This window comes from Strigops habroptila, chromosome W (assembly GCF_004027225.2).
Source record: "Strigops habroptila isolate Jane chromosome W, bStrHab1.2.pri, whole genome shotgun sequence".
Classification (NCBI taxonomy): Eukaryota; Metazoa; Chordata; class Aves; order Psittaciformes; family Psittacidae; genus Strigops; species Strigops habroptila.
Window position 1 is genome coordinate 17,832,775 of NC_044301.2, and position 25,070 is coordinate 17,857,844.

The 25,070-nt window shown below is 41.7% G+C and overlaps 1 protein-coding gene across 3 annotated transcripts in view; it reads left to right on the plus strand.

Moving 5' to 3' along the window:
- LOC115619081 (E3 ubiquitin-protein ligase KCMF1-like) overlaps positions 1 to 17,294 on the plus strand; it is a 118,057-nt gene extending 100,763 nt beyond the window's left edge. For 2 of the 3 annotated variants that reach the window (XM_030511112.1, XM_030511111.1), the window contains exons 4-7: positions 4,113 to 4,214; positions 7,548 to 7,722; positions 15,012 to 15,291; positions 16,672 to 17,076. In XM_030511112.1, the coding sequence (XP_030366972.1) occupies positions 4,113 to 4,214; positions 7,548 to 7,722; positions 15,012 to 15,291; positions 16,672 to 16,924 (810 nt within the window). In that variant the 3' untranslated portion in view covers positions 16,925 to 17,076. Of the gene's footprint in view, positions 1 to 4,112; positions 4,215 to 7,547; positions 7,723 to 15,011; positions 15,292 to 16,671 lie in introns of all 3 variants that reach the window. The other variant, XM_030511110.1, reaches the window with a different exon arrangement.
- The last annotated feature ends 7,776 nt before the right edge of the window (positions 17,295 to 25,070 follow it).

The window sequence follows — 25,070 nt, forward strand, 5'->3', positions numbered from 1 at the left end:
AAAGAATGTAACTCCCACGGGTTGAGATAAGAACAGTCCAGTAACTAAGGTATAATACAAACCCAGTACTACCACCACCAATAATAATAATAATAAGGGGAATAACAAGGGGAGAGAATGCAATTGCTCAGCACCCGCCAACCGATACCCAGCCTGACCTGAGCAGCGATCTGGGCCTTCTGGGTAACTCCCCCCAGTTTCTATACTGGGCATGACGTGCCATGGGATGGAATACCCCTTTGGCTAGTTTGGGTCAGGTGTCCTGTCTCTGCTTCCTCCTGGCTTCCCGTGCCCCTCCTCCCTGGCAGAGCATGAGACTGAAAAGTCCTTGATTGGAGTAAACATTACTTAGCAACAACTAAAAACATCGGTGTGTTATTGGTGGTGTTCTCAGGCTAAAGTCAAAAACACAGCACTGCACCAGCTACTAAGTAGGAGAAAAATGACTGCTATAGCTGAACCCAGGACACCTTTTTAAAAATGGGGGTTATATTTCCCTTTTCCAGTCAGCAGGAACTTCACTGGACTGCCATGACTTCTCAAATATGATGGATAATGGCTTGGCAATGTCTGCCAGCTCCCTCAGGACCCATGGATGTATCTTATCAGGTCCTATGGACTTGTGCACCTTCAGGTTCCTTAGATGTTCTCAAACCTGATCTTCTCCTACAGTGGACAGTTCTTCATTCTCCCAGTCCCTGCCTTTGCCTTCTGTGACTTGGGCAGAGTGGCTGGAGCTCTTGCTTGTGAAGATCGAGGCAAAAAAGTTCTTGAGTGCCTTGGCCTTCTCCATATTCCGGGTAACCAGGTCTCCCATTACCTTCCAGAGAGGGCACACGTTTTCTTTCATCTTCCTTTTATCCCAAGAAGCTTTTCTTGTTGCCCTTAACTTCCCTGGCCAGATTGAGGTCTATCAGGGCTTTAGCTTTTCTAACCTGATCCCTGGCTGCTCAGACAATTACCCTGTATTCCTCCCAGGCTACCTGTCTTTGCTTCTACGCTCTGTAGGCCTCTCTTTTATGCATGAGTTTGTCCAGGAGCTCCTTGTTCATCCACGCAGGCCTCCTAGCATTCTTGCCTGACTTCCTCTTTGTTGGGATGCATTGTTCCTGAGCTTTGAGGAGGTGATCATTGAATATTAACCAGCTTTCCTGGGCCCTTCTTCCCTCCAGGGCTTTATCCCGTTGTACCCTACCAAGCAGATTCCTTGAGGCCAAAGTCTGCTCTCCGGAAGTCCAGGGCAGTGAGCTTGCTGCACACCCTCCTCACCACCCTGAGTATCTCAAACTCCACCATTTCATGGTCACTGCTACCAGGGATGCCCTCAAGCTTCACATTCCCCCCCAGCCCCTCCTTGGTGGTGAGGACAAGATCCAGCGTAGCCCCTCTCCTCGTTGGATCCTCTGCCGCTTGGAAAGAAAGTAATTGTCAATGCATTCCAGGAACCTCCTGGATTGCTTGTGCCCTGCTGTGTTGTCCCTCCAACAGATATCGGGGTGGTTGAAGTTCCCCATTAGGACCAGGGCTTGTGAACACCAGGCTGCTCCTATCTGTCTATAGAGGGCCTCATCCACCCAGTCTTCCTGGTCAGGTGGCCTGTAGCAGACCCCCACTGTAATGTCCCCTGTCCCTGCCCTCCCTTTAATCCTGACCCATACTGTCTTGGGTTCAGCTGTAACAGTTATTTTTCTCCTTTCTAGTAGCTGGTGAAGTGCTGTGTTTTCGACTTTAGCCTGAGAACAACGCCAATAACACACCAATGTTTTTAGTTGTTGTTAAGTAATGCTTACTCCAATCAAGGACTTTTCAGTCTCACGCTCTGCCAGTGAGGAGGGGCACGGGAAGCTGGGAGGAAGCAGAGACAGGACACCTGACCCAAACTGGCCAAAGGGGTATTCCATACCACAGCACATCATGCCCAGTATAGAAACTGGGGGGAGTTACCTGGAAGGCCCAGATCACTGCTCAGGTTGGGCTGGGTATCGGTCAGCAGGTGCTGAGCAATTGCATTGTGCATCACTTGTGGGGTTTTTTTGTTTTGGTTTTTTTCTTAGTTTTATATTCTTTCCTCTCATTATTTCCCTTAGTAGTAGTAGTAGTATACTGTACTTTACTTATTGGACTGTTCTTATCTCAACCTGTGGGTTTTACGCTCTTGATTCTCCTCCCTGTCCCACCTGGGGAGGGGGGGGTGAGCAAGCAGCTGCATGGTACTTTGTTGCTGGCTGGGTCTAAATCACGACACACATTTCCTGCTTGCCACATAGTCCAGCTTGATGCCCACTAGAAAACACACATGCACTCATGCACTCATCCCACAGGCACTCCACATTTGCAAGTTCCCTTGGGCATACTAGCACAGACCCTTGCCTACTTCATACTCCTGCCCAGACTCAAGGCTCCTCCCTACTCATTGGCTAGTCCAGCTTGAAGTTTGCTAGCCAGTACACACACACACCAGGTTTGGGCAAGATGCAGACACCCACCCCCTCCCCCTTTGCCCTAGCAGCTCTCACCAGGCCCCACATGGGCCGTGACTGGTGGTCCTACTCCAGCCACTCATGCTGCCCCTCCCCAGCTATTTTTTGGGACACACTGTTCCTGCCTCAGTGGCTGGAGGCAGAGACCACGACTTGCTCCAGTAGCTGATGTCAAGACCCCACTCAGTCCAGTAGCTGACACCACAGGCCAGGGGTGCAGGCACCCCTGGTCTGACTGGAGTAGCTGGCACCAAATTCACTCATGACAGCCCCTCCAGTAGTTAGCACTCCAAGCACAAAGTTTGTAGTACCTGCCCTAGGTCTAGAGAGCTATGGCCCCTCCAGCTACTGATGCTGGGACCCTCACTTGTTCCAGTAGCTAACACCACAGGGGCACCTACAGCCCCAGACTGACTCTAGTAGCTGGCACCAAATTTCATTCACACATACACAGGTCTCACCAGTAGCTGGCACTTAGTCCTTGCAGCACACATACACAGGGGATGGATAGTGAGATTATGCAGATAGATTGCTATGATTTAATAAGAAGATATAAGAAGACAGGACAGACTGGTGAACAGGCTCAGGGCTCAGCCAGACAAACATACTGACCAGCTCTGTTTTACATGTGACCTGACCACTTTATACCCCTTTCTGTCTACCCTCCCCTTTGTTCCTCCCTGCTCTCCCTTACACCTGCATGTCTCTTCATTGGTTTGCATGGTTCATTTGATTCCCTCACCCCTCCCAGTCGGGTGTCCAGGGTCTCCCCCCTAGTTTACAGTCTTATCAGTTGCAAAGTCCAGGTTGATCTCCCTGTAAGAGTAGTTAAGACCTAACATACTGTGTGGAAGTATCTCCTTTCTGGCTTATTAACCTGTGATCTGTCAAATTTTAAGGCAGGCCTGCAAAACTGTTGCAAAGGACTTTTAAGGCACACTTCTCTCAGGTGGATGCAAAGTCATTGGGAGGAAAAATAAAAAATAATAAATGAAGGTTGCTATGTCAGTAAGTGTCCCTAGACTTTTTAAAATATGTGTTTAGGTTTAAGGAAAAAACAAAGCTATAATGCCATCTCCCAAAATTCTTGGTAGGAATAAGGAGTTTCTCGTCACTGCCAAATCTCTACTTGCATGTTACTTCAGAGGGTGGTCTCAGTGGTGATACTTTAATGAATATTCACATCTGGTTTCATTCTCCTTACCACACTTCTCTGCTGAGATGAATGAGAAGTTGCTTGGGGATTCAAAGAACAGTAAATAAACTTGATAATGTCATATGTAGGTACATACAAGTAGTAATCCTGTGTAACCAGAACTACTGCCTGTGATGGAATTGACATATAAAGACAAATTTGAAAGCCGAAACACTGCAGATAGGATTTGCAAATTTTACTTTTCTTTTTGTTTCCATGGTATTATTAAAAGCATAATTACAAGGAAAAGTGTGTCTTAAAAAAATACTAAAATTAACAGCTGCATTTGAACACATTTACTGGTTTAAACCTGTGGCTGTTTAGATATAGGATTAGAATGTGATATTTAAAGTCAAGTGATCAACTCTGAATTATGTGTTTAGTGATTTATGTAAAGTTGGTTGTGTTTGGTTTTTTTTCTCACTTTGTTGTTTCAGATCTGTCCAATATGTGCAGCATTACCTGGAGGGGATCCTAATCATGTCACAGATGACTTTGCAGCTCATCTTACACTGGAACACAGAGCTCCTAGAGATTTAATATCCTTTCTTAAGTTGAGGGAAAAGGGATAGACTGTTTCTTATGATAGCTGTAACTACTTGTTTTGACTTCTGTAGTCAAGTGGCTACATCAGTTTTGCTTATTTTTTAGAATTGTTGTTTAGTTATAGGGGATCTGTATGTCTGAATTTTTTATATGTGTATATATATTTATATTTATCAGACTATGAATGGGCTTTAGGTGTAGCTTAGCAATGTGGGTGTGTGGTTTTGTTTTATTTCTGATAGCAAAACCTTTTAAAGATGTTTTTGATGCCCAGCTGCTTCTTTCTGCACTGCAGTTTTTACCCTTCTTGGTCATTAGTTCTGATACCATTTTGCATATGAGAAAGCAGCAATCCAGATGCAATAGTGTATTATAGATAATTACAAGACTGAAAGCAGTAAATTTCACTAAAAGCAAATGTGTTAGAGAATGCTTTGAGCTTTGAAATTGAGTGGGTTTAAGTGTTTGATTAGTTTTATCACCATATTTCAATAGGGTAGTTCCAGCCTGTTATTTATTGTCTTTTTTTAAGATATAACTAGAAGAGCTATCAGGAGACTTCCTAGGAATTAGGGCTGTCTTTCAGTTATATGCAGATTGTAGTGATATAACTACTCTCGATGACTGAAGAGCTCAAACTGTCAGTTTCTTTGCACTTTAAGTACAATTTTCTTTTATGTTACTTGGTCTTAGGAATAATAATGTCGCTTGTGTTTTTGCTATACAAATACCTACAACATAATTTCAGAAGGTACTCTTACTCCGTGGAAGTACAAGCCATCATGAAAAACTCTTGTTAAGTGATCTCTATAAATTATTTATCTTTCTGTATCTCATTAAAAAAATACACTCCTAGTGTAATTTAATAGTGCCTTTTTTGTTCAGGGCTTCTTAAAAAAAAAAAAAAGGCCTGACAACTCAAGTTCATTATATTTATGAATAGCAACATTATAGGAAGTGGTTTCACTTTGGTTGTGATCTATATTTACATTTAAATTTGTTATCATTTAAATTGTCAGTCCCAATTACACAGTTATAATAAGTTCCTGCTGAAGTGAATGAGGTGTTGGATTAGAATTCGCACTTCTGGAGCTTTTCCTCCCTCTCCCACATCAGTGATATCAGATAACTTAATTGGGAAATGTGTGTTTATTACTAGCTATGTAAGAGCTAGAGAAATCAAAATAATCTTTTCAGTTACTGAGTAAGGCCACAGTGTCAGTCATCATGACACTGATGGGGGGGGAGCTTTATAAATTGGACCATGTTATAAATAATTATAGAAAATGCACGTGGAAGTTTCTGTACAGCATTGATTTAGCAGTCAGTGTTGCCAAGTCCACAAAACTTGACAGAGAAAATTTTTCTGGACTAACTGTTCCATGTTGGGTGCTATTTCATGTCGGGTGCTATTTCATGTCTTCTGACAGCTAAGACTAAAAGGAAGAAAAGGGGGGAAAGATTTCCCCCCACGCAGTTGCTAGCAGTTTAGGAAAGGATATTGTCTTCTGTGTAGTAGTTAGAAGGGTTTTAAAGCTGTTTTAAATGGCTGCACATATTTCTCTTGAAGAATCCTGTGCAACCACTGCAAGATATCACCTTTATCCCTGGACACTCTGGACAGCTGTATAAATTCCAGTTTCTTTCTTAAACAATTTTCAACTGGTTTACTGTTTAAAACATTATTTTAGTCTTGACCATATAAATGGTTCTAGCTTGGTTGCTTTCAGTATATGTTTGCAATGAGTTAAGAGTTCCAAATGCTTTTTTACCCCCAGCATAGTTGGGTGATATACTCAATATACATGATGTACATCAATATACTCTAAACTAGTATTTAAATAATGTTGTCTTAAAAACACTTTGAAAGGTGCAGTGAGCAAGCTACTAAGATCCTTTTCTAAATGAGATCAAGGCTGGAATTTTTCAAAGGATTTATATTAAGCATGTTCTAGTTATCTTATTTCCCAAGTTTACTTAAAAAAAAATAAATCCCAGAATGGAGGCATTTTTCTGTCAGATGTAGCTATGGAAAGCTTCACAAACTGCATGAGAGCAGTAGTCAATATTAGTGCCAATATTCTGTCACTACCATTATCCAGTATCAACAGATTCAAAGCAGGAACAAACCAATCTGTGCTAGACAACTATATTCTGTCCCAAGGGAGATTCCCCTCCCCAAACCCTGCAATTGAAAGGTTTTATGCTCTATAGCATAACAGATTTGAAAGAGTCAATTCTTCCTGAAAGTATTTATTATAGTAACTGGATATTCTTACTTGCCAAAAGAAGTCTAATAGTTTTCCAGTCTTAAATTTTTCAACTCAGCAATATCATGAGGAAACGAATTCTACACCATAATCATACATTGTGGGATAAGTTGGGCACCGGTCTGATACAAGTAATAGATTTTATACAAGTGATAAACATGCTATTATTGAAAATAAGAAAATTGGAGATAAGGTGAGCTAAAGGTACTAATTTAGAAATTTGAAAAATCAAATATGTCCAAGTACATTATTTCCTAGCTTAGTAGTTAATTGCACTAGCGCTTCTTAAGATAAAAGGAAGCTTTAGCTAGACTGTCTTGGGAGAACTCATGTTAACACTGTTTTGGGAAAGGTCATCTTTAAATTATTTGCTGATAGTCTCTTAGTATGTATGAAAAAGCTTATATTTCAAGTCATAGCTTTTATAGACATTTCCTAAGAAATGTGGGAAATAAAGAAAGTGGAAGAGCTTGTTTTCATAATTGGAGCAAATGGAATTTGTGTGGAGAAAGAGAGGGAAGATGAAGCAAAGGAGTATGAGAGAAGTGCTGAATTCTCTGTTGACCTGCAATTCCTTGAAGAGTGGATTGGATGAAATTCCTTGGATAAAAGTATAAAATGCAATAATTACTGTGTGCTCTTGGTAAGACTGGCAATAAAACTTTGTAGTTTATTTTCAGTATTGAAATACCCTTTTTTCCCAATTTTGATGTTAAAATCCTTATGTCTATTGAGTAATGTGTTCTGCTGAATATGCATCATCAGTTTAAATTACCTAGTAGAAAACTTTGTTCTAGAATGCAGGAAATCTATCCTGACAATTTTTAGACATGATAAAAAGTCTGGGAAAGATGAATTTGGTGCAAGCAGCCCTGGATGCCTTGGGTTCAGATCTATAGGTCTGACTGGCACCATAGCTATGATTGCAGTACACTTAAAAAGTTGAATCATTGTTTTATGAATGAGGAATAGTGTGTTGCCTGATTGTTCCACCTGGTAAACGTTCTTGCTGTTTAATACTTGATAGCAAAAAACTTTTCTTAACTGCTTGGTTATGATGAATCTAGTGGTGTTCGGCATGTACGTAGAATGTTTCACCCAGGCCGGGGTTTGGGAGGCCCCCGTGCACGTAGATCAAACATGCACTTTACTAGCAGTTCCACTGGTGGGCTTTCATCTTCTCAGAGTTCATATTCTCCAAGCAATAGAGAAACCATGGATCCTATAGCTGGTAAGAGCTGTAACCACTGATTTTAGCTCAGAGTCCTTCAATAGACTTTGAAACAAAATCCAAGATTATAGTTGCCTTGGTTTTCTGTGTTTTGGAAAAAAAAAAAAAAAAGTGTGTGTGTATATATATATGCTTCCCAGTGTTATAATTGTTGGGTGTTTACTGATGAAAAGTATCTTTACTTGGATTGTCCATGACACTCCCTCCCCCCCCCACAGTATATACACTGATAAGATTCCTCCCACCTTGAGCCTTCTCGTTTCCAGGCTGAAGATTCCCAGGTCTCTTCTCATATGATATGTATGCATGTATTTTTAAATGTAATTGTTTCTAACCACCATTACCTACTTCAATGCATCTAGCTTTAATTTGCTGTGTGCATAGAGGTGTTAGAGATGAATCTTAATTTTTTTTAGCACAAACCAACTGCTGTACTTGAGTTCATCAAGATGAAATTGGTTCAATTGGAATATTATTGATAGACATTTAAAATGTGCTCAGTTTACTTTCAGATTACAGTTTGGATGACAGGCTTGCTGATTTTTAGGAGGTTTTTTAACTCTTTTAAAATTCTTAAAGAACTATTTTAATAAGCATTTTATATAGAGCCAAACAACAGCCCTGCCTTAAGGTTGAGCAAGGGGAAGGTAAGCCTGAATCCAACCCTGAGCTGACACAAGAAACTCACAAGATGAAGGAGACTGGACCCTTGTCTCTGCTTGGGGCAGAAGGAAGAACCTTCCCCTAAAGTGCCTCTGTATAACAGAGACAACGCTCTGGGGTTAGAGAATGAAGAGCACATGAGTGTGAGAACTGGTCTCTAGGTTCAGGCAGGCCTCGGTTAGACACAGCAGTGAAGCAGCTATTTATTAACGTTTTTGTACAAACGAGTGTCCTGGCAAGTAGGCACACACAGCAAAAGCAGGACTATGATTTATATTTCCTATCTCGCCCGCACGTTCCCTCCCTTGTTTCCCCATTGGTTGGGTACTCCAAGGTTTACAGCCTATTCAGTGCATATAATCTACATGCCAACTGTCCCGCCTCTGGTTACATCTCCCCTTACTCGATTTCGTACGCCTCTTCCTCTTATTTATTTATCTCCTTTTATGGATCGATTTCATAACTCTCTGGCAGACGTGTGGTACCCCAACTTACTGTTTGTTTAACTACAGAACCAGTTTGCACCGGCTTAGTTTCATAGGTTGTACAAAGATAGCATTCTTTTTAACCACAGAGTGTATCTTTTGTCCAAAGATGACATTGTCTTTAACCACAGAGTGTGTCTTTCTAAGTTATAGTATCTCAAACCCTTTGTTTCATTCCCTTAGTAACTTAGCCCCAGCCCCAGTATTGAAAAATCTTAATATTGCAAAGCCTTAATATTGATCTTAAAGCTCTAATATTGTAAAGCCTTAATATTGCAAAGCCCCATCCCCAATTATGTGAAAACAACACTGTTTCTCTCACATGGGTAACAGACAGGATCCAGAAAAAGCTGACCATGCAAAGTTGATCCAACCACCCACCCACCATTAAAACCAGTGCCACCAGAAAAAGCATGTAAAGTATTAGTAATTGGAGATTCTGTACTGAGAGACGTTGAAGTACCCATTTGCCATCCAGGCAATTTCTCTAGAGAAGCTTGCTGCCTACCAGGAGCTTGCATTTATGATATCACTGAGAGGCTGCTGAGCCTGGTGAACCCAGCAGATTATCATCCACTCCTACTATTCCACATAGGGTCCAATGATACTGCAACAAGGCAACTTAGAACCATCAAAAGAGAATATATGTCCCTTGGAGCAATTGAAAAAGGATCAGGAGCACAAACGGTGTTCTCTATCCTCCCAATCAGAGGAAGGAGTTCAGGAAGAAGACTAATTAATTGAACAGGTGAATGCCTGACTGCATAGCTGGTGCCATACTTAAGTTTTTGGCTTCTATGATCATGGAGCTGCCTTTGGGAAGCTGGGTTTGTTAGGAGCTGATGAGATTCACCTGACCAAGTGGGGTAAGAGGGTCTTCACCAACAAGCTGGCCAGACTTATAAGGAGGGCTTTAAACTAGATTTAATGGGGGAAAGGGTTGGAGTTTTGGGTACCAGACAGGAGTCATGGGTTGCTGATGTATTAGGAACCAATAGGGAAACACCTGTGAAAAGCCTCAAAGGAATTTGGGCATGTTCCTCTAAAAAGGTGACAAGGTTGATAGCTCAGCTGAAGTACTTCTATACCAATGCATATAGCATGGGTAACAAAGAGAAAGAGCTGGAAGCCACTGTGCAGCTGGAAAGGTATTGATGTAATTGCTGTTGCTAGAACATGGTAGGATGAGTTGCATGACTGGAGTGCTGCAGTTGATGGCTGTAAACTGTTCAGAAGGGTCAGGCAAGGAAGAAGAGGGGATTGCCCTTTATGCAATAACAAAAAAAAAAAAATAAAAAAGACTGACTGCACAGAGTTGTCTTTGAGAATGAACAGGTTAAGAGCTTATGGGTAAGAATTAGTGGCCAAGCCAACAAAGGAAACTTTGTGGTTGGTGTTTATTACAGGCCACCCCATCAAAAGGAGCCTGTTGACAAAGTGTTCTTACTCCAGCTACAGGAGGCATTGCACTCACAGACTGATCCTGCTGGGGGACTTCAGTCACCCTGACATCTACTAGAAAATTTGGATAATTTTTTAATCTGGATGATAGACAGCCCAACCGGAGGAGAAACACTGCTAGATCTGTTGCTTACCAACATAGATAAACTAACTGGAGAGGTCAAGATTGGTGGAAGCCTGGGCTGCAGTGATCATGACCTAGTGGAGGAAAGCTTGAGGGATATAGGCCAGGCGAAAAGAATAGTCAGGACTCTAAACCTTAGGAAAGCAAACTTTCAGTTGTTTAAAGAACTAGTGGATGTGACCCCCTGGGAAACTGCCCTCAGGGACAAAGGAGCAGTAGAGAGCAGATAACTCCTTAAGAGCATTTTTCTTGGAGCACAAGAGCTCTCAATTCCTATGTGCAAGAAGTCGGGCAAGGAAGGTGGCAGACCAGTATGGCTGAGTAAGGACCTCCTGATTAAACTAAAGTGTAAGAAGGAAATGCACAGGCAGTGGAAACAGGGATGTGTATCCTGGGAAGGGTATAGGGATGCTGCCTGGATGTGTAAGGATGGGACCAGGAAAGCCAAGGTACAGTTGGAGCTGAATTTGGCAAGGTATGTGAAGAATAATAAGGGCTTCTATAGTTACGTTGGCCAGAAAAGGAAGATTAAAGGAAATGTACCCATCCCAAATAAGATATGCAAACTAGTGACAACCAATGTGGAGAAGGCTGAGGTGCTCAACAATTTTTTGCCTCAGTTTTCAATAGTAATCTCTCTTCCCACATATCTCAAGCCCCTGAACCTCAGGGCAGGGACTGGGGAAGCAAAGTCCCTCCCACTGTAAGTCAGGCCAGTCAGCCTCACCTCTGTGCCTGGTAAGATCATGGAACAGATCCTCCTGGAAGCAATGCCAAGGCATATGGAGGACAGGAAGGTGATTACAGACAGCTAACATGGCTTCAGCAAGGGCAAATCATGCCTGAGTAATCTAGTCACCTTGTATGATGGAGGGGCTGCATCGGTGGTCAAGGGAAGAGCTACGGATGTCATCTATCTGGACTTCTGTAAGGCCTTTGACGTGGTCCCCCACAACATTCTTGCCTCCAAACTGGAGAGATATGGGTTTGACAGGTGGACTGTTAGGTGGATAAGGAATTGGCTGGATGGCAGCATCCAAAGAATTTCAGTCAGTGGCTCAATGTCCAAGTGGAAACCAGTAATGAGTGGTGTCCCTCAAGGGTCTGTACTGGGACCAGTACTATTTAATATCTTTATCAGTGATGTATACAATGGGATTTGAGTGCATCCTCAGCAAGTTTGCAGACAACGCCGAGTGGTGCAGTTGATTCCCTAGAGGGAAGGGATGCCATCCAGAGGGACCTTGCAAGGCTTGAGGAGTGGGGTCCATGGGAACCTCATGAAGTTCAACAAGACCAAGCGCAAGGTTGTGTGTCCAGCTCTGGGGTCACCAGTACAAGAAAGGCATGGACCTGTTAGAGCGGGTCCAGAGGAAGGCCACAGAAATGATCAGAGGGCTGGAGCACCTCTTCTATGAGGAAAGGCTGAGAGAGTTGGGGTTGTTCAGCCTGGAGAAGAGAAGGTTCAAGGGAGACCTTATTGTAGCCTTTCAATGTATAAAGGGAGCTTATAAGAAAGATAAAGAGATATTTTATTATCAGGGCCTGTAGTGACAGGACAAGGGGCAACAGTTTTAAACTGAAAGAGGGTAGGTTTAGATTGGATGTAAGGAAGAAATTTTTTACTACGAGGGTGGTGAGACACTGGGATGGATTGCCCCATCACTGGAAGTGTTCTAGGTCAGGTTGGACATGGCTTTGAGCAAAGTGATCTAGTGAAATGTCCCTGCCCGTTACAGGTCCCTTCCAACCCAAACCATTCTTTGATTTCCGTGTCATATTTTGGTCAGGTTTAGGAGAATTTTCAAGGGGAAGATGTCTCATTTTTAACTTCTAACAATTACACAGGCATGGTTTTAGATTTACAGATATAATCTGTGTTTTTTCAACTTTGTGATTTTCAAGAATAATTTCTCTATAAAGACCTAAAAATAAAAATTGATCAAGTTGTTGATTTTTTAAAAGAGCTATATTTTTTCCTAATGTAAAATCTTAAGACATCAATCTTACACTCATTCAGTGAAAGATAAGTGTCAGGGAAACTTCAGAACTTCCTGCACTTATCTAAGTTCCTTTGCTTCAGATCCTGGAAGGGCATGAATGGAGCTGCTTATTGTTAGGCTATGATTCCTTCAGAGGCAGTGAACCAACTTAAGAGTGCATTGCTTTTGAAAGAGGAAGCTGCAGTTCCACCCCCTCTCCCCTTTCCATAGGCATAGTTCCTTTGCCTCTGTTGTGCTAGCTGTTCTTCAGGCCCTCTGTGACCTGATTTAACTCATTGAAATGGCAGAAAAATAATAGAAAAAAATAGTTTTGAATTGACCTCTGCAGGTTGTCTGTTTCCAACCCCTTTCTCAAAGGAGGTCTGTTTAGATCAGGTTGATCAAGGCCTCATTCAGTTGAGTTTTGAGTGCCTTCAAAGACAGAGATCCTACAACCTCTCTAGACAACCTGTTCTAGTATTTAAAAACCTTCATGTTTTAAAATGGGGGGAGGGGGGATACAAAAAAAAAAGAAAACCCTTTGGTTGTAATTGGAATTTCCCATGTTCCCTTGACTGACTCTTGTCCTATTGCTGTATGCCTCTCAGAAGAGTCTACCTTAGTCTTCTCTGTATCTTCCAATCAGGTAGATTCAGACAGCAATCTTCCAAAGTGTTCTTTTCCAGGTTGAACAAACACTCTTTCCTCATGTACTGTGTTCCAGCTTCCTGATTATCTTGGTGGCCCTCCACTAGACTTGCTCCATTATGTCTATGTGTCTCATCCCAGGGAGCCTAAAACTGGACACAGCACTCTGGATGTGGCTTCACCAGTGCCAAATAGAGGGGAAGAATCACTTCCCAGGACCTGCTGGCTGCACTCCTACTACTAAAAATATTCCAGCAAAAGAGGATGAAAAATTTTCTGTCATCTTAATGAGTTAAGTTAGTTAGGTGGTGGGTCTGTAAAGCACTAGAGTTAGTGCAAGGAGGAAGGATGGTTGTGTGTCCTGGAGTGCAAGACTTTCTCTTACTGTTATAGTGGTGTTAGTTCAGCTGAGTTAAATGTGAAGTGGCTGCCTTGGTTTATTTCAGCCTCACAAGGCCTTCCCATTTAGGAGCATGTGTAAGAAAATGGTATTCCTTTGAGTCCTGTGGGTTTTTTGTTTGACTGGTTTTTTTGGTTAGTTGGTTTGGGGTTTTATTTGTTTGGTAGAAGTAATATGTTTTTTGCATTCAGAGAATGTAGCACAGCTTGGCTGGGTGTCTGTGTCATGCCAAGCCTGTGTCTCAAATTCATATCTGCTACCAAGGATCTGTTAAGCTGTACTCAAAGTGATCTTACAAACAGTGAGGATAAATACATCTGTCTTACCTGGCAGTGTTATAAGTCTTCTTTTGCATTGGGGTAATAATTAGTACATGCTACCAGAAGTTAAAACTTGTGCTTGTAACAGACCTGTAAACATTATTTATTTATTTTTCTCCTTGTGGTGGTTATCAATTAATTAGTGAAATTAAATATTATTGGTAGTTAATCTTGATATGATTAGCTGTGCTGATTAAGAGTGACTTGAGCATTTACTTTTGGTATTCCAAGTGTTCCTGATGCAAAGTGCTACTGCACTGTGCTTTATTCCCCTAAGAAAAGCCTAGTTTCAAAGGATTATATCTTGACAGTAAAATGGAAGGAAAATTTTCATGACCTGTAATAACAACTTGCAGCTTTAATGAGAGTTGGATGGATGGGGGAAAAAAATAATTACTTCTGCCCTCCTTGCATCAAACACAACAAAATAGTACTCACAACTTTGTGTGGAATGTAATCTGTAGTAAATCACTGAGCAATAACTTATTATTAACATTTATTTTGGGAAATGCTTAGCATAGACAGAATTTGTCACAGTCTTGAACTCTGGAGGAAAGGAATCCAGGCTAGACTTTTTTTTTTTTTAATTGTTAGAATTCCTCTTTTTACCAGCAGAGGTCAAAAGTCTCACCAAAAAAAAAAAAAAAAAAAGCAAGCCCTGCTGTGGTCAAATATTTTTCATATAATACAACATTTGAAAAACCTTTCTGAACTGAGTATTTTCTAAAAATGTCTGAAATGATGCTGTAATATTTGTCTTTTCTGCAGCACACACAGCTTCCCACTAGAATATGCATTGACAGTGCATGGGGGGATATAAAGCCACCAACTGAAGTCAGAATTTAGGAGGTTTCTTAATCAATAACTATTTTGACTTGAAGATAAAATTTTAGAGAATTGTTGTGCAGGATATTGCTTATATGGTATTCCTCATAGGTTGGCTCTCATTCATTTAAAAAGCTTTAAACTTTGACTCTTATTTATGCACAGTTCTTTAGATGATTCTTAATCTTCCTTACCCTATGGGCTTTGAGACATGGGATACTTGTAATGGATAGCCCATGAAGCTTTTTTGTTCATTAATTTCATTGATGAAATGTTTTAGAAAGCAAACTAATTGATATACTGGTATTCAGGATATTTATGCTGTTCTGTGATCTGTATTTAAGCAGATTTCACTGTAGAAACTTCTCTCTTTTCTGGCAGAGCTTTTATCTCAATTGTCAGGCGTGAGACGTTCTGCAGGGCAGCTCAATTCTTCTGGCCCTTCTGCTTCTCAGTTACAGCAGCTGCAGATGCAACTGCAGTTGGAGCGACAGCATGCACAGGCAGCAAGACAACAACTGGAGACTGCACGCAATGCAACTAGACGCACTAACACAAGCAGCATCCCCACCACTCTTGCACAGTCTATAGCAGCAACCAATACATCTAATACAGAAAACAATCATCAGACTATACAGAACTCCCAGTTTCTTCTTACGAGGTAACTTCTGTGGTTTTAACTCTTCTGCCATTTCTGTTTTCCTTGGTCCTCTTATGGACATAGAGTTCAGTGAAACTACTGCCAGATCCCTAATGAAGTTTGTAGGTGAGATATTACGGTTTTGTTTGCATTTGTAACATCTCCTTTCAAGTCTCCTGTGCATTTGTTCCTAGGCAGTGAATAAATATTACTTCCTGTTTCTCAATTTGAAGAGAAACATAAGGGATATTACTTTGGTAAACTGTGCTTGTTTACCCTGCTATTTCTGATAAAACAGAAGGCTTCTGAGCCTTTGCAATAATATGTTTCAAACTTTTATGCTGATAATGAGGGGAGAGAATGTAAAAGGTAGCTTTATTTAATAGGAAATGAATCTTTAATGAAGGCTGAAGGTTGAATAGAGGTTTATATATTAAAGTATTTTGGATGAAAAAAGCAAAGAAGGAATGTGGTATTAATAAGCAGAATACATATCTGTTTCAGAAAGTAGAGTTAGATCCTAGAGTTCTATGGAATAGAATAGTTCAGTTGGAAGAGACCTACCACAATCATCTAGTCCAATCTGCTATAGAAGATTTGCCCACTCTCATTCCAGCTCTTTTAGGATGTTTAGAATCTTGATTTTTCTGGATTGAAGGGGGGGGGTGTGTGTGTCTGTCTGTCTCAATTACATGTTGAGAAAGAGCACAGGCGTTTAAACAGTTTCTGTGTTTAGAAACCTGGGTTGGGACAATTTATTGCTACCATGCTGATTTTTATCAAAACTTGTGATAATATTTCAATCCAAATATTTTTTTAAAATAATAACCTTAATGAAAATATCTGCTAATGTCAGTCACTGATATTGTGAGCTAGGATAGAACTGGAGCAAGCAATTTCCTTGCTTCTATTAGGTGATGGTGCATGCACTGATAAGTGAAGTGGATAATGTACTATGCTTTGGGGATCTCTGGGCATTATGTGTGTAGTAATGTATTTTGTGTCATGCTTGCATTTAGAGGTTGTCCTGGGGACAAAATGAGCACTTAAGGGATGACTAGAGGATTTTAACACTCCTTAAAATACAGCCCCTCTGAAGGGAAAGAAACTTCAGAAATAGCTATTTTTTTCCTTCAGCCTTAGAATCTACTTCTATGAAGTTTTTTGAAGCATCTGGGAACAAGTTTGTTAAATTTCTGTATTCTTGCATCAGGAGTGCCAGGTGTTGTCAGATCTGTACATGTCAAAAGAAGTGCAGCAGTACCTAGGTGGTTTCATAAAGGAATGGCTTTCAGATGTTATACGGCATGCATCAGACCAGCTGTTTAGGTAATTAGTGAAAGCCCATTTTGTTGATGATACTACTAAGCCTGTCTTCTCTCTTTCTGTGATGCTATGCAGGTTGAATGATCCCAAGATGTCAGAAGCAGAGCGTCAGTCAAAGGAAAGCGAACGGGCAGACTGCGGCTTGTTTGTTCAAGAGCTTCTACTGTCGACTTTGATGCGGGAAGAAAGTTCCTCCTCAGATGAGGATGAACGGGGAGAGATTGCTGATTTTGGTGCTATGGGCTGTGTAGATATTATGCCTCTAGATGTTGCTTTAGAAAACCTAAATTTAAAAGAGAATAATAAAGGAAATGAGCCTCCTCTTTGATGGCATCCCACTTTGCAAACAATGTCCTCTGTGCTGTATTTGCCAATGAAAGTGGACAACAACTATCTTGGGTTTGTTTTGGTGATTGTAATTTCAGGTCTGTCACTCTTGTTACATTGTGTACATTTAAAGGAAGAGAGATAAGATATATGCGATAATCATTTCCACTTAACCAATTTTTACTTTTAACAGGTAAATATAGGTTGCAGTGCAGAGAAAAAAGCTCTGCATCCTGTAGCTTAACGTGCAAAAAGCTCTCCTAATACTCCACATTCAAACTGAAGAGGAAAAAATGAAAAATCTCTAATGAAGCTGCTGTGTGTATTTATGAATATTAATGAATAAAAATTGCTTGGATGGTTTAACTTAACTACTGCATGATTTTTACTTTTTTTTTTTTTTGCAGCATTGCATGAGTTTTAGTGATCTTGTCATTTAAAAAATGTAACTACAAGGAGTACAACTATAAAACCCTAAAGCTTTCCCATTATTCAAAGGTAATGTAATAAAAAAAAAAAAAAATTAACATTCACTAGCAGTTTGTGACCGTGAAGTAGCCTTTGAGAAACACATGACCAATGATCTTTTTATGTGCTCTCCCTGCATATTAACACAAGCTCTTCTTCAGTGGGCTGTATTTTTGCTTCCAGTGTGTGACGTTTTGCTATATTGTGACCACTGTGTTGCCCTGTTAGACATCGCATCCATGTGGAATTGAACTTTGTATTCATCTGCAGGAGACAAAAACCAAGCAAGGGCCACTACTGGAATCTACCACAAAGGGCTTCTTTCTGTCCTAAAACCAAATTTTGTTCACCTTTCTTTAAAGTTTTCTTTGTGCGTGTGTTAAATATACTGTATTTAGGTGTAAATGATTCATATATTCATTGTTGGGGTGGGAGGGAGGAGTTAACCTGGATGATGTTGTCTTACTTCTAAGCCTTCACAGTCCTTATCATTTTGAGTTAGTTATGTATTTGCTTCATAGTTTGCAGAGACTCCTTAGTATCAGGAGAGCTTAAGGATTTGACTTCCCAGATATTGCCATATGTTACGATCAAGTTCTTAATGCTAACTTCCCCTCAACCTTTATTTATTGGGGTTTTGGGTTATATTTCTGACATACAAAATAAAGCCTTTTTAATTGAGTCATGCTACCTATTTGCCTATACTGTTAATCCTATAAGTTTTTTCTGGATGGATGATTATAATAGCCCAAAGCAAGGGACAGCAAGGCTTTAGTTATTTGGAATGTAAAGTTAGCTTATAAAGGTAAAAATGCACACAACTTCTGAAAACTAAACTTGAAAACCTGATGATGTTCCTAAGAGAACTGTGATATGTATGTTAATCTAACAGCAACAAAAGAAGCTACCCCAACAGCTGACATTTGAGTTCCATTCTCATTTTCTCAATTCTCAAGTTCTGATTGTTTCCATTTAGTACTATATTAGCATTGTTTTTCTTTTAGTCTCTGCAACAGAAAATGTTTTAAGGGAACTTTTTACACTAGTCTTCTGGTTATCTCAGGAGTTACCCTCAATAAAGATTTATTTTTAATTGATTGTTGAGGATGTTAAAAAGAAAAAATCAAACTGCAGTCTTTTTGGACACATCATCTGCACATTACAAAAAGACTCAGTTCAATAAAGCATTTTAAGGGTTGTGGTTCAGTTGATTCTTTGATGATGCTGTATTATCCAGATAGCTGTAGAAGAAATTCTGGAATTAAACTGTCCTTCGCAACTGTATGCAAAGACATTTCATGGTGAAACCCTGGGCGATTTACATAAACACTTTTTAAAAAGTGTGTATTCTGTGCGGTGTATGTAGCAGCGATTAAGCATTTAATCTTATAGATTCATAGGTACATGCATTGAATTTCTAGAAAAGACTTGTTTAAAAACTATCTTAATTACTATTTTTTTATTTAAAAATCTATATATAGCTGGTCTATTGAGTATGCTTACATTGCAGGGTTTGCAAACTCCGTTCTGCTTTTACACAAAGCACTTGGAAAGCCTGTGAACTTACTGTCCATGCTTATTATTAGAATCTGAGTATCTGCTGGCTTACATTTAAAATTAAATTTAGTTACTGCATTAACTTCTCTAAGAATCACAAGCGTGTTACATTTTGTTTGTTAGCTTAGAGATAATACCAAACAGCGACTGGGAGAGTGTCATTCTAGCACTCTGCTGAGTATTTGTAGGGAAGTATTCATTGAAAGAATGTTTCCTAGAATTTTTTTTTTTTTTTGTTACTTTCAAAATGCTGATGTTTATTTTCATAATGCTGTGGGCTATAGTGAAAATAGCCTTTGAGAACTTTTCAAGTGGAGCATAGAGAGGGGATATCACATAATTTCCTACCTTAAGACCAACTGCTTCAGAAAAGAGGGCCCTAGCATTCAGTATACTTGACATTCACAAGAAGTCTGTTGAATACTGTGCATTTGTGTGAGAGAAGTTTGTTTTCCCAAAAATGTGGCACAACCTGTGACAATCTTTGCAGAAAGGCTATGTTTATGAATAGAGAGCTCAGACATGGCTTGCTTCTGCTTCCTCTGCCAAGAATTTGTATGTTGCCTTATGGAATATGGAAGTTGTGTTGAATTTTGCAGGGGAGGGGAGGGTGCCCATGTGCCCTTAGACTGAGTCTTGCAAGATGGCAAATGAGACTCTGCCTGTGTGAGGATGTTGACCCTTGTGTGTGTATGGTAGTTCTGGAGGCCAGTGAGACTGTTAGGTCATCTTTGTCTTTTACCTACATTCTATGCTGACTGAAAGCTCTGTAGCTGTCCTTAGTGTGATGCTGATACTGAGCTTACAAGCACTGCAAAAATAATCCCTTTTGGGGAGATAAGGGCATATTCATATATAGAAATGGGAAGATATGTGAACTTTTTTGAAGCTGTTGAGGAACAAGTCCTGCTTTAGGTGCTTGTGGGTACTTATGTTTAGTATGCATGGTGCAATTCACATTATTGCAACTCTTCTAATCTGATTTAACCAGGTTTTTCATCTGTTTGGTACTGTGCCAGAACCAGACATTTGTAGGAGGTGGGTGGAACATGCAACAGAATGAAATTACATTTTAACTTAAATGTCTCTAGGGACTTGGAAGTAATCAGTCAAATGAGATGGCCAGGAGGTGAAGTGGTTAACTACATCTTACTAGTATTATAACTGGTTCTGGAGACTGTAAGACCTACTAAACTTCTCAGTAGAAAGCCTTTATGGTTGTCACTACTTCCACTGGGTAGTTTATTTTGGAAATGAGTCTTTGTTCTTCCCATAGGAGCGTCTTGGTTCTCTCACTTCTATAATGTTGTTAGCCTTTGCCAGCTTGTCCTGTGTTCAGCTGTAGCAGTCATTTTTCTCCTTCTTAGTAGCTGGTGCAGTGCTGTGTTTTCGACTTTAGCCTGAGAACAACAACGCTGATAACACACCGATGTTTTTAGTTCTTGCTAAGTAATGTTTGCTCCAATCAAGGACTTTTCAGTCTCATGCTCCGCAGTGAGGAGGAGCACGGGAAGCTGGGAGGAAGCAGAGACAGGACACCTGACCCAAACTGGCCAAAGGGGTATTCCATACCACAGCACGTCGTGTGCAGTATAGAAACTGGGAGGAGTTACCCGGAAGGCCCAGATTGCTGCTCGGGTCGGGCTGGGTGTCGGTCGGCAGGTGCTGAGCAGCTGTATTCTCTCCCCTTGTTATTTCCCTTATCATTATTATTATTGGTGGTAGCAGTAGTGGTTTTGTATGGTACCTTAGTTACTGGACTGTTCTTATCTCAACCTGTGGGCTTTACATTCTTTCCATTCTCCTCCCCATCCCTCCAGGAGCGGGGGGGAGGGGAGGGGGGCGAGAAGGTAGGGAGTGAGCGAGCGGCTGCGTGATTCTGAGTTACCGGCTGGGCTTAAACCATGACACAGCTTCACCTATTGGAAGCTTTTCTGTTTTGTGGGAGTTAAGATTATTGGCTCTGATTGGGTCATTGTTCCTGTTTATTGAGAGGGACAAAGTTATTACTGATGTAGCAGGGAAAGGACAGTCTGTCCTTTGTCTGGGAAATGAGTGAGGGAAGCAACATAACATTTGGTCTGGATGAGATTTGGGTCCTGGATGGAAACATGATGGGTTGCAAACTAAGCATGGGATGTGCTCAGCAGTCTGGGCTCAGCACATAAAGGTAATGTTTTCATAATGATTCTGCACAGAAGGGACCAGTATGATTGTTCATGTGACACACCGTGAGGCTGGAAGTGGAACTGTGAGCTTTGGCAGTAACTCTTACTTGTATATCTCCCTGTGTCTTTGAAAGAAATTAGAGCCTTTTTTAACTTATCTATCTTGAATGTGTTATTTAAGGGTGTGGACTCTCACTCATGGATTACTTAAGGACACTGTAGCTTGCCTCAAATGCCAAGTTTCTACATCTGCATGCATTTCTGTCTTGGGGCCCCCATCCACAGAATTGTGGAATGGTTGAGGTTGTAAGTGACCTCTGGAGGTCATCTGGTCCAACCCGCCTGTTCAAGCAGGGCCACCTAGAGCTGGTTACCCAGGATCATGTCCAGATGGCTTTTGAACATCTCCAATGAGGGAGACTCCACAACCCCACTGGGCAGCCTGTTCCAGTGCTTAGTCACCCTCAACGTAAAGAAGTTCTTCCTCATGTTCAGGTGGAACTTCCTGTGTTTAAGTTTATGCCCATTGCCTCTCGTCCTATTGCCTGGCACCACCAAGAAGAGTCTGGCCCCATCCTCTTGATACCATCCCTTCAGATACTTATACACATTGATCAGATCCCCACTGAGCCTTCTCTTTTCTAGGCTGAACAGGCCCAGCTCCATCAGCCTTTCCTCATGAGAGATGCTTCAGACCTTTAATTGTTCTAGTAGCCCTTTGCTGGACTCGCTCTAGGAGTTCCATGTCTTTCTTGTACTGGGGAGCCCAGATCTGGACACCGTACTCCAGGTGAGGCCTTACCAGGGCTGAGTAGAGAGGGAGGATTACCTCCCTCAACCTGCTGGCAATGCTCTTCCTAATGCAGCCCAGCATACTATTGGTCTTCTTGGCCATGAGGGCATGTTGCTGGCTTATGGACAGCTTGTGTGTCCACCAGGAACCCCAGGTCCTGGTGCATGGGGTTATTCCTCCCCAGGTGCAGGACCCTGCACTTGCCTTTGTCAAATTTCAAAAGATTCCTCTCTTTCCTCATAGGAGAGATGATCCAGTCCCTTAATCATCTTTGTGGCCCTTCGTTGGACTCTCTTCAGTATGCCCATATCTCTCTTGTACTGAGGAGCCTGCAGCTGGACACAATGCTCCAGGTGTGGCCTCACCAGTGCTGAGTAGAGGGGAAGGATCACCTCCCTTGACCTGCTGGCAGCAGTCCTCCTAATGAAGCCCAGGATACCATTTGCCCTCTGCAGCAAAGGCAAATTGCTGGCTCATGTTCAACCTGGTGTCCACCAGGACCCCCAGGTCTTTTTCTGCCAAGCTCATTTCCAGCTTGGTGGCCCCCAGCATGTACTGGTGCCTGGGGTTGTTCCTCCCCAGGTGTAGGACCTTGTACTTCTCCTTGTTGAGCATCATGAAGTTCCTGTCAGCCCATTTCTCCAGCCTGTCCAGGTCACCCTGGATGGCAGCATGACCCTCTGGTGTATTGGCCACTCCTCCCAGTTTTGTGCCATCTGCAAACTTGCTGAGGATACACTGTGGCAAATCATCCAGATCATTAATGAAGATGCTGAACAGGACTGGACCCAGTATTGACTGGGGTACACCACATGTCACTGGTGTCCAACCAGACTTCGTGCCACTGACCACCATAGTCTGGGCCTGGCCATTCCCCTGGCAGGGACAGCTGCTCCAGCACCTGCTGGGGAAACTGCCCTGTGGCATGTCACCACCATACCTGAGACTGTTATGCTGGTGCAAATTCAGCTGAGGCCTGTCACGAAAAGGAGTGGTTTATGTTGCTTAAAGAATCACTGTCAAAGGCATCAGTGAAAACAAGCTTTAATATAAATTTGCAAAAGCACAACAAAGTTTGATGGCAAGGTTTACTCTACTACTTACTGCATGGGTAATATATATAAAGGAAAATCAAATTAGAATCAATTCAGAGTGATTTATACAGAGGCCAGAATGAAAAGGGGTAAGGGAGGAAAAGGTAAGGGAGACTCTTAGTTGGTCACAAGACCCAGAGTGAACCCCCGCCTTGCTGCTTAAACTCCTTCTCAGAGAGGAGTCCAGATGCAGCTGGATTCAATCTTAGGCTTGGACTCGGTCAACAGTTTATGTCTAAAGGATTTATCAGCACTTAATCATAGCAACACTTAAATGTTAGATTAACCTATAAACATAACAGTAATAATATTATAGATTCAAGATAATAACAGGTATACTATATTTGTTAGAGGGTGTTCAAGCCAATACACACACAGAGGTATGTATGGGCAGATGTACAAAGGTAACACACATGCACACGGATATGTATATGTACATAAAGGTATACCTATTAAAAATTCCCCTTGAGAATCAGTGAAATACATCTAATATCTTTTTGGCATCTCACAACGGGTGGGGGTTGAGCCTTGAGTAGTGGGGATATCAGCCCAGGTCCTGTAGTAAGCCAACGGTCCTCCTTTTGCAAACTTGAGAGTTCGCACGCTCTGTGAGGCGCCCCACTCAGAGGGAGGCGCCCCACCGCAGCCCGCTGTGGTCCAGAAGAGCTCAAAGGGTCTTACTTAGGACTGCTGTTTATAGGGTTTATAGGCTTGCGAGATGGTTGGCTTTAGTCATCAGTAAATTCACTCAGAATATTCAGATAAGGAATGTTCCAAGGCTATCGGGGGAATGACTGATTATGCCTGCTCTCGTCTCCCATGCAGGGAGAGGACACAGACCCCTCCCCCTGGGCTGTTCTATGATTTCACTAACTCTTACAAGTTAAGGATGGGAATCAGGGAGTGTCATTTGGTGTGATATTGTTGCCAGTACACTGTCATGGTACCAATTTCCACCTGCTGTTCTTTAAACAGCAGCAACAAATAGATTAGCCCTGTGGAGAAGGACTTGGGGGTGCTGGTTGATGAGAAACTGAACATGAGCTGCTTCAGTGTGCGCTCACAGCCTAAAAAGCCAACCGTATCCTGGGCTGCATCAAAAGAAGCGTGACCAGCAGGTCAAAGGAGGTGATCCTGCACCTCTGCTCTGTGCTCGTGAGACCTCACTTGGAGCATTGTGTACAGTTCTGGTGTCCTCAACATAAGAAGGACATGGAGCTGTTGGAGCAAGTCCAGAGGAGGGCCACGAGGATGATCAGGGGCTGGAGCACCTCCTATATGAAGACAGGCTGAGAAAATTTGGGCTGTTCAGCCTGGAGAAGAAAAGGCTGCATGGAGACCTCAGAGCAGCTTCCAGTGTCTGATGGGGGCTACAAGGATGCTGGACAGGGACTCTTCATCAGGGACTGTAGTCATAGAACATGGGGAAACAGGTTCAAACTTAAACAGGGGAAGTTCAGGTTGGATATAAGGAAGTACTTCCCTGTGAGGGTGGTGAGGCGCTGGAACAGGCTGCCCAAAGCAGCTCACCTGGTTGACGGATGAAATATTTTTGCATATCTTGCAGCTCACTTAGGGATAGGGGTTGCATGGTTTCTCTCATTAATGATTTCAGTCTCTTTCTCTTCCTGTTCTTGTGACTTCTCTGCTGCAGAAGAGGCTGCCTCTTCTCATTTTTTCTCCTGCTTCTCCTAAGAATCTTCTTCACCCTTACTAAATCAGGTGACTTCAGCTTCCATTGTTTCTTTTTGACTATAGGGGGCACTGATAGTTGAGGGTTGGGTCTCTGCATCATGGTTAAACCAAACTGGTAACTCAGAACCATGCAGCCACTCGCTTGCTCCCTGCCTTCTTCCCCCTGCCGCTCCCAGAGGGATGGTTAGGAGAATCAAAAGAATGTAAATCCCACAGGTTGAGATAAGAACAGTCCAGTAACTAAGGTATAATACAAAACCACTACTGCTACCACCAATAATAATAATGGTAAGGGAAATAACAAGGGGAGAGAATATAAAACTAAAAGGGGAAAAGGAAAAGAATACAATAAACACAAGTGATGCCCAATAC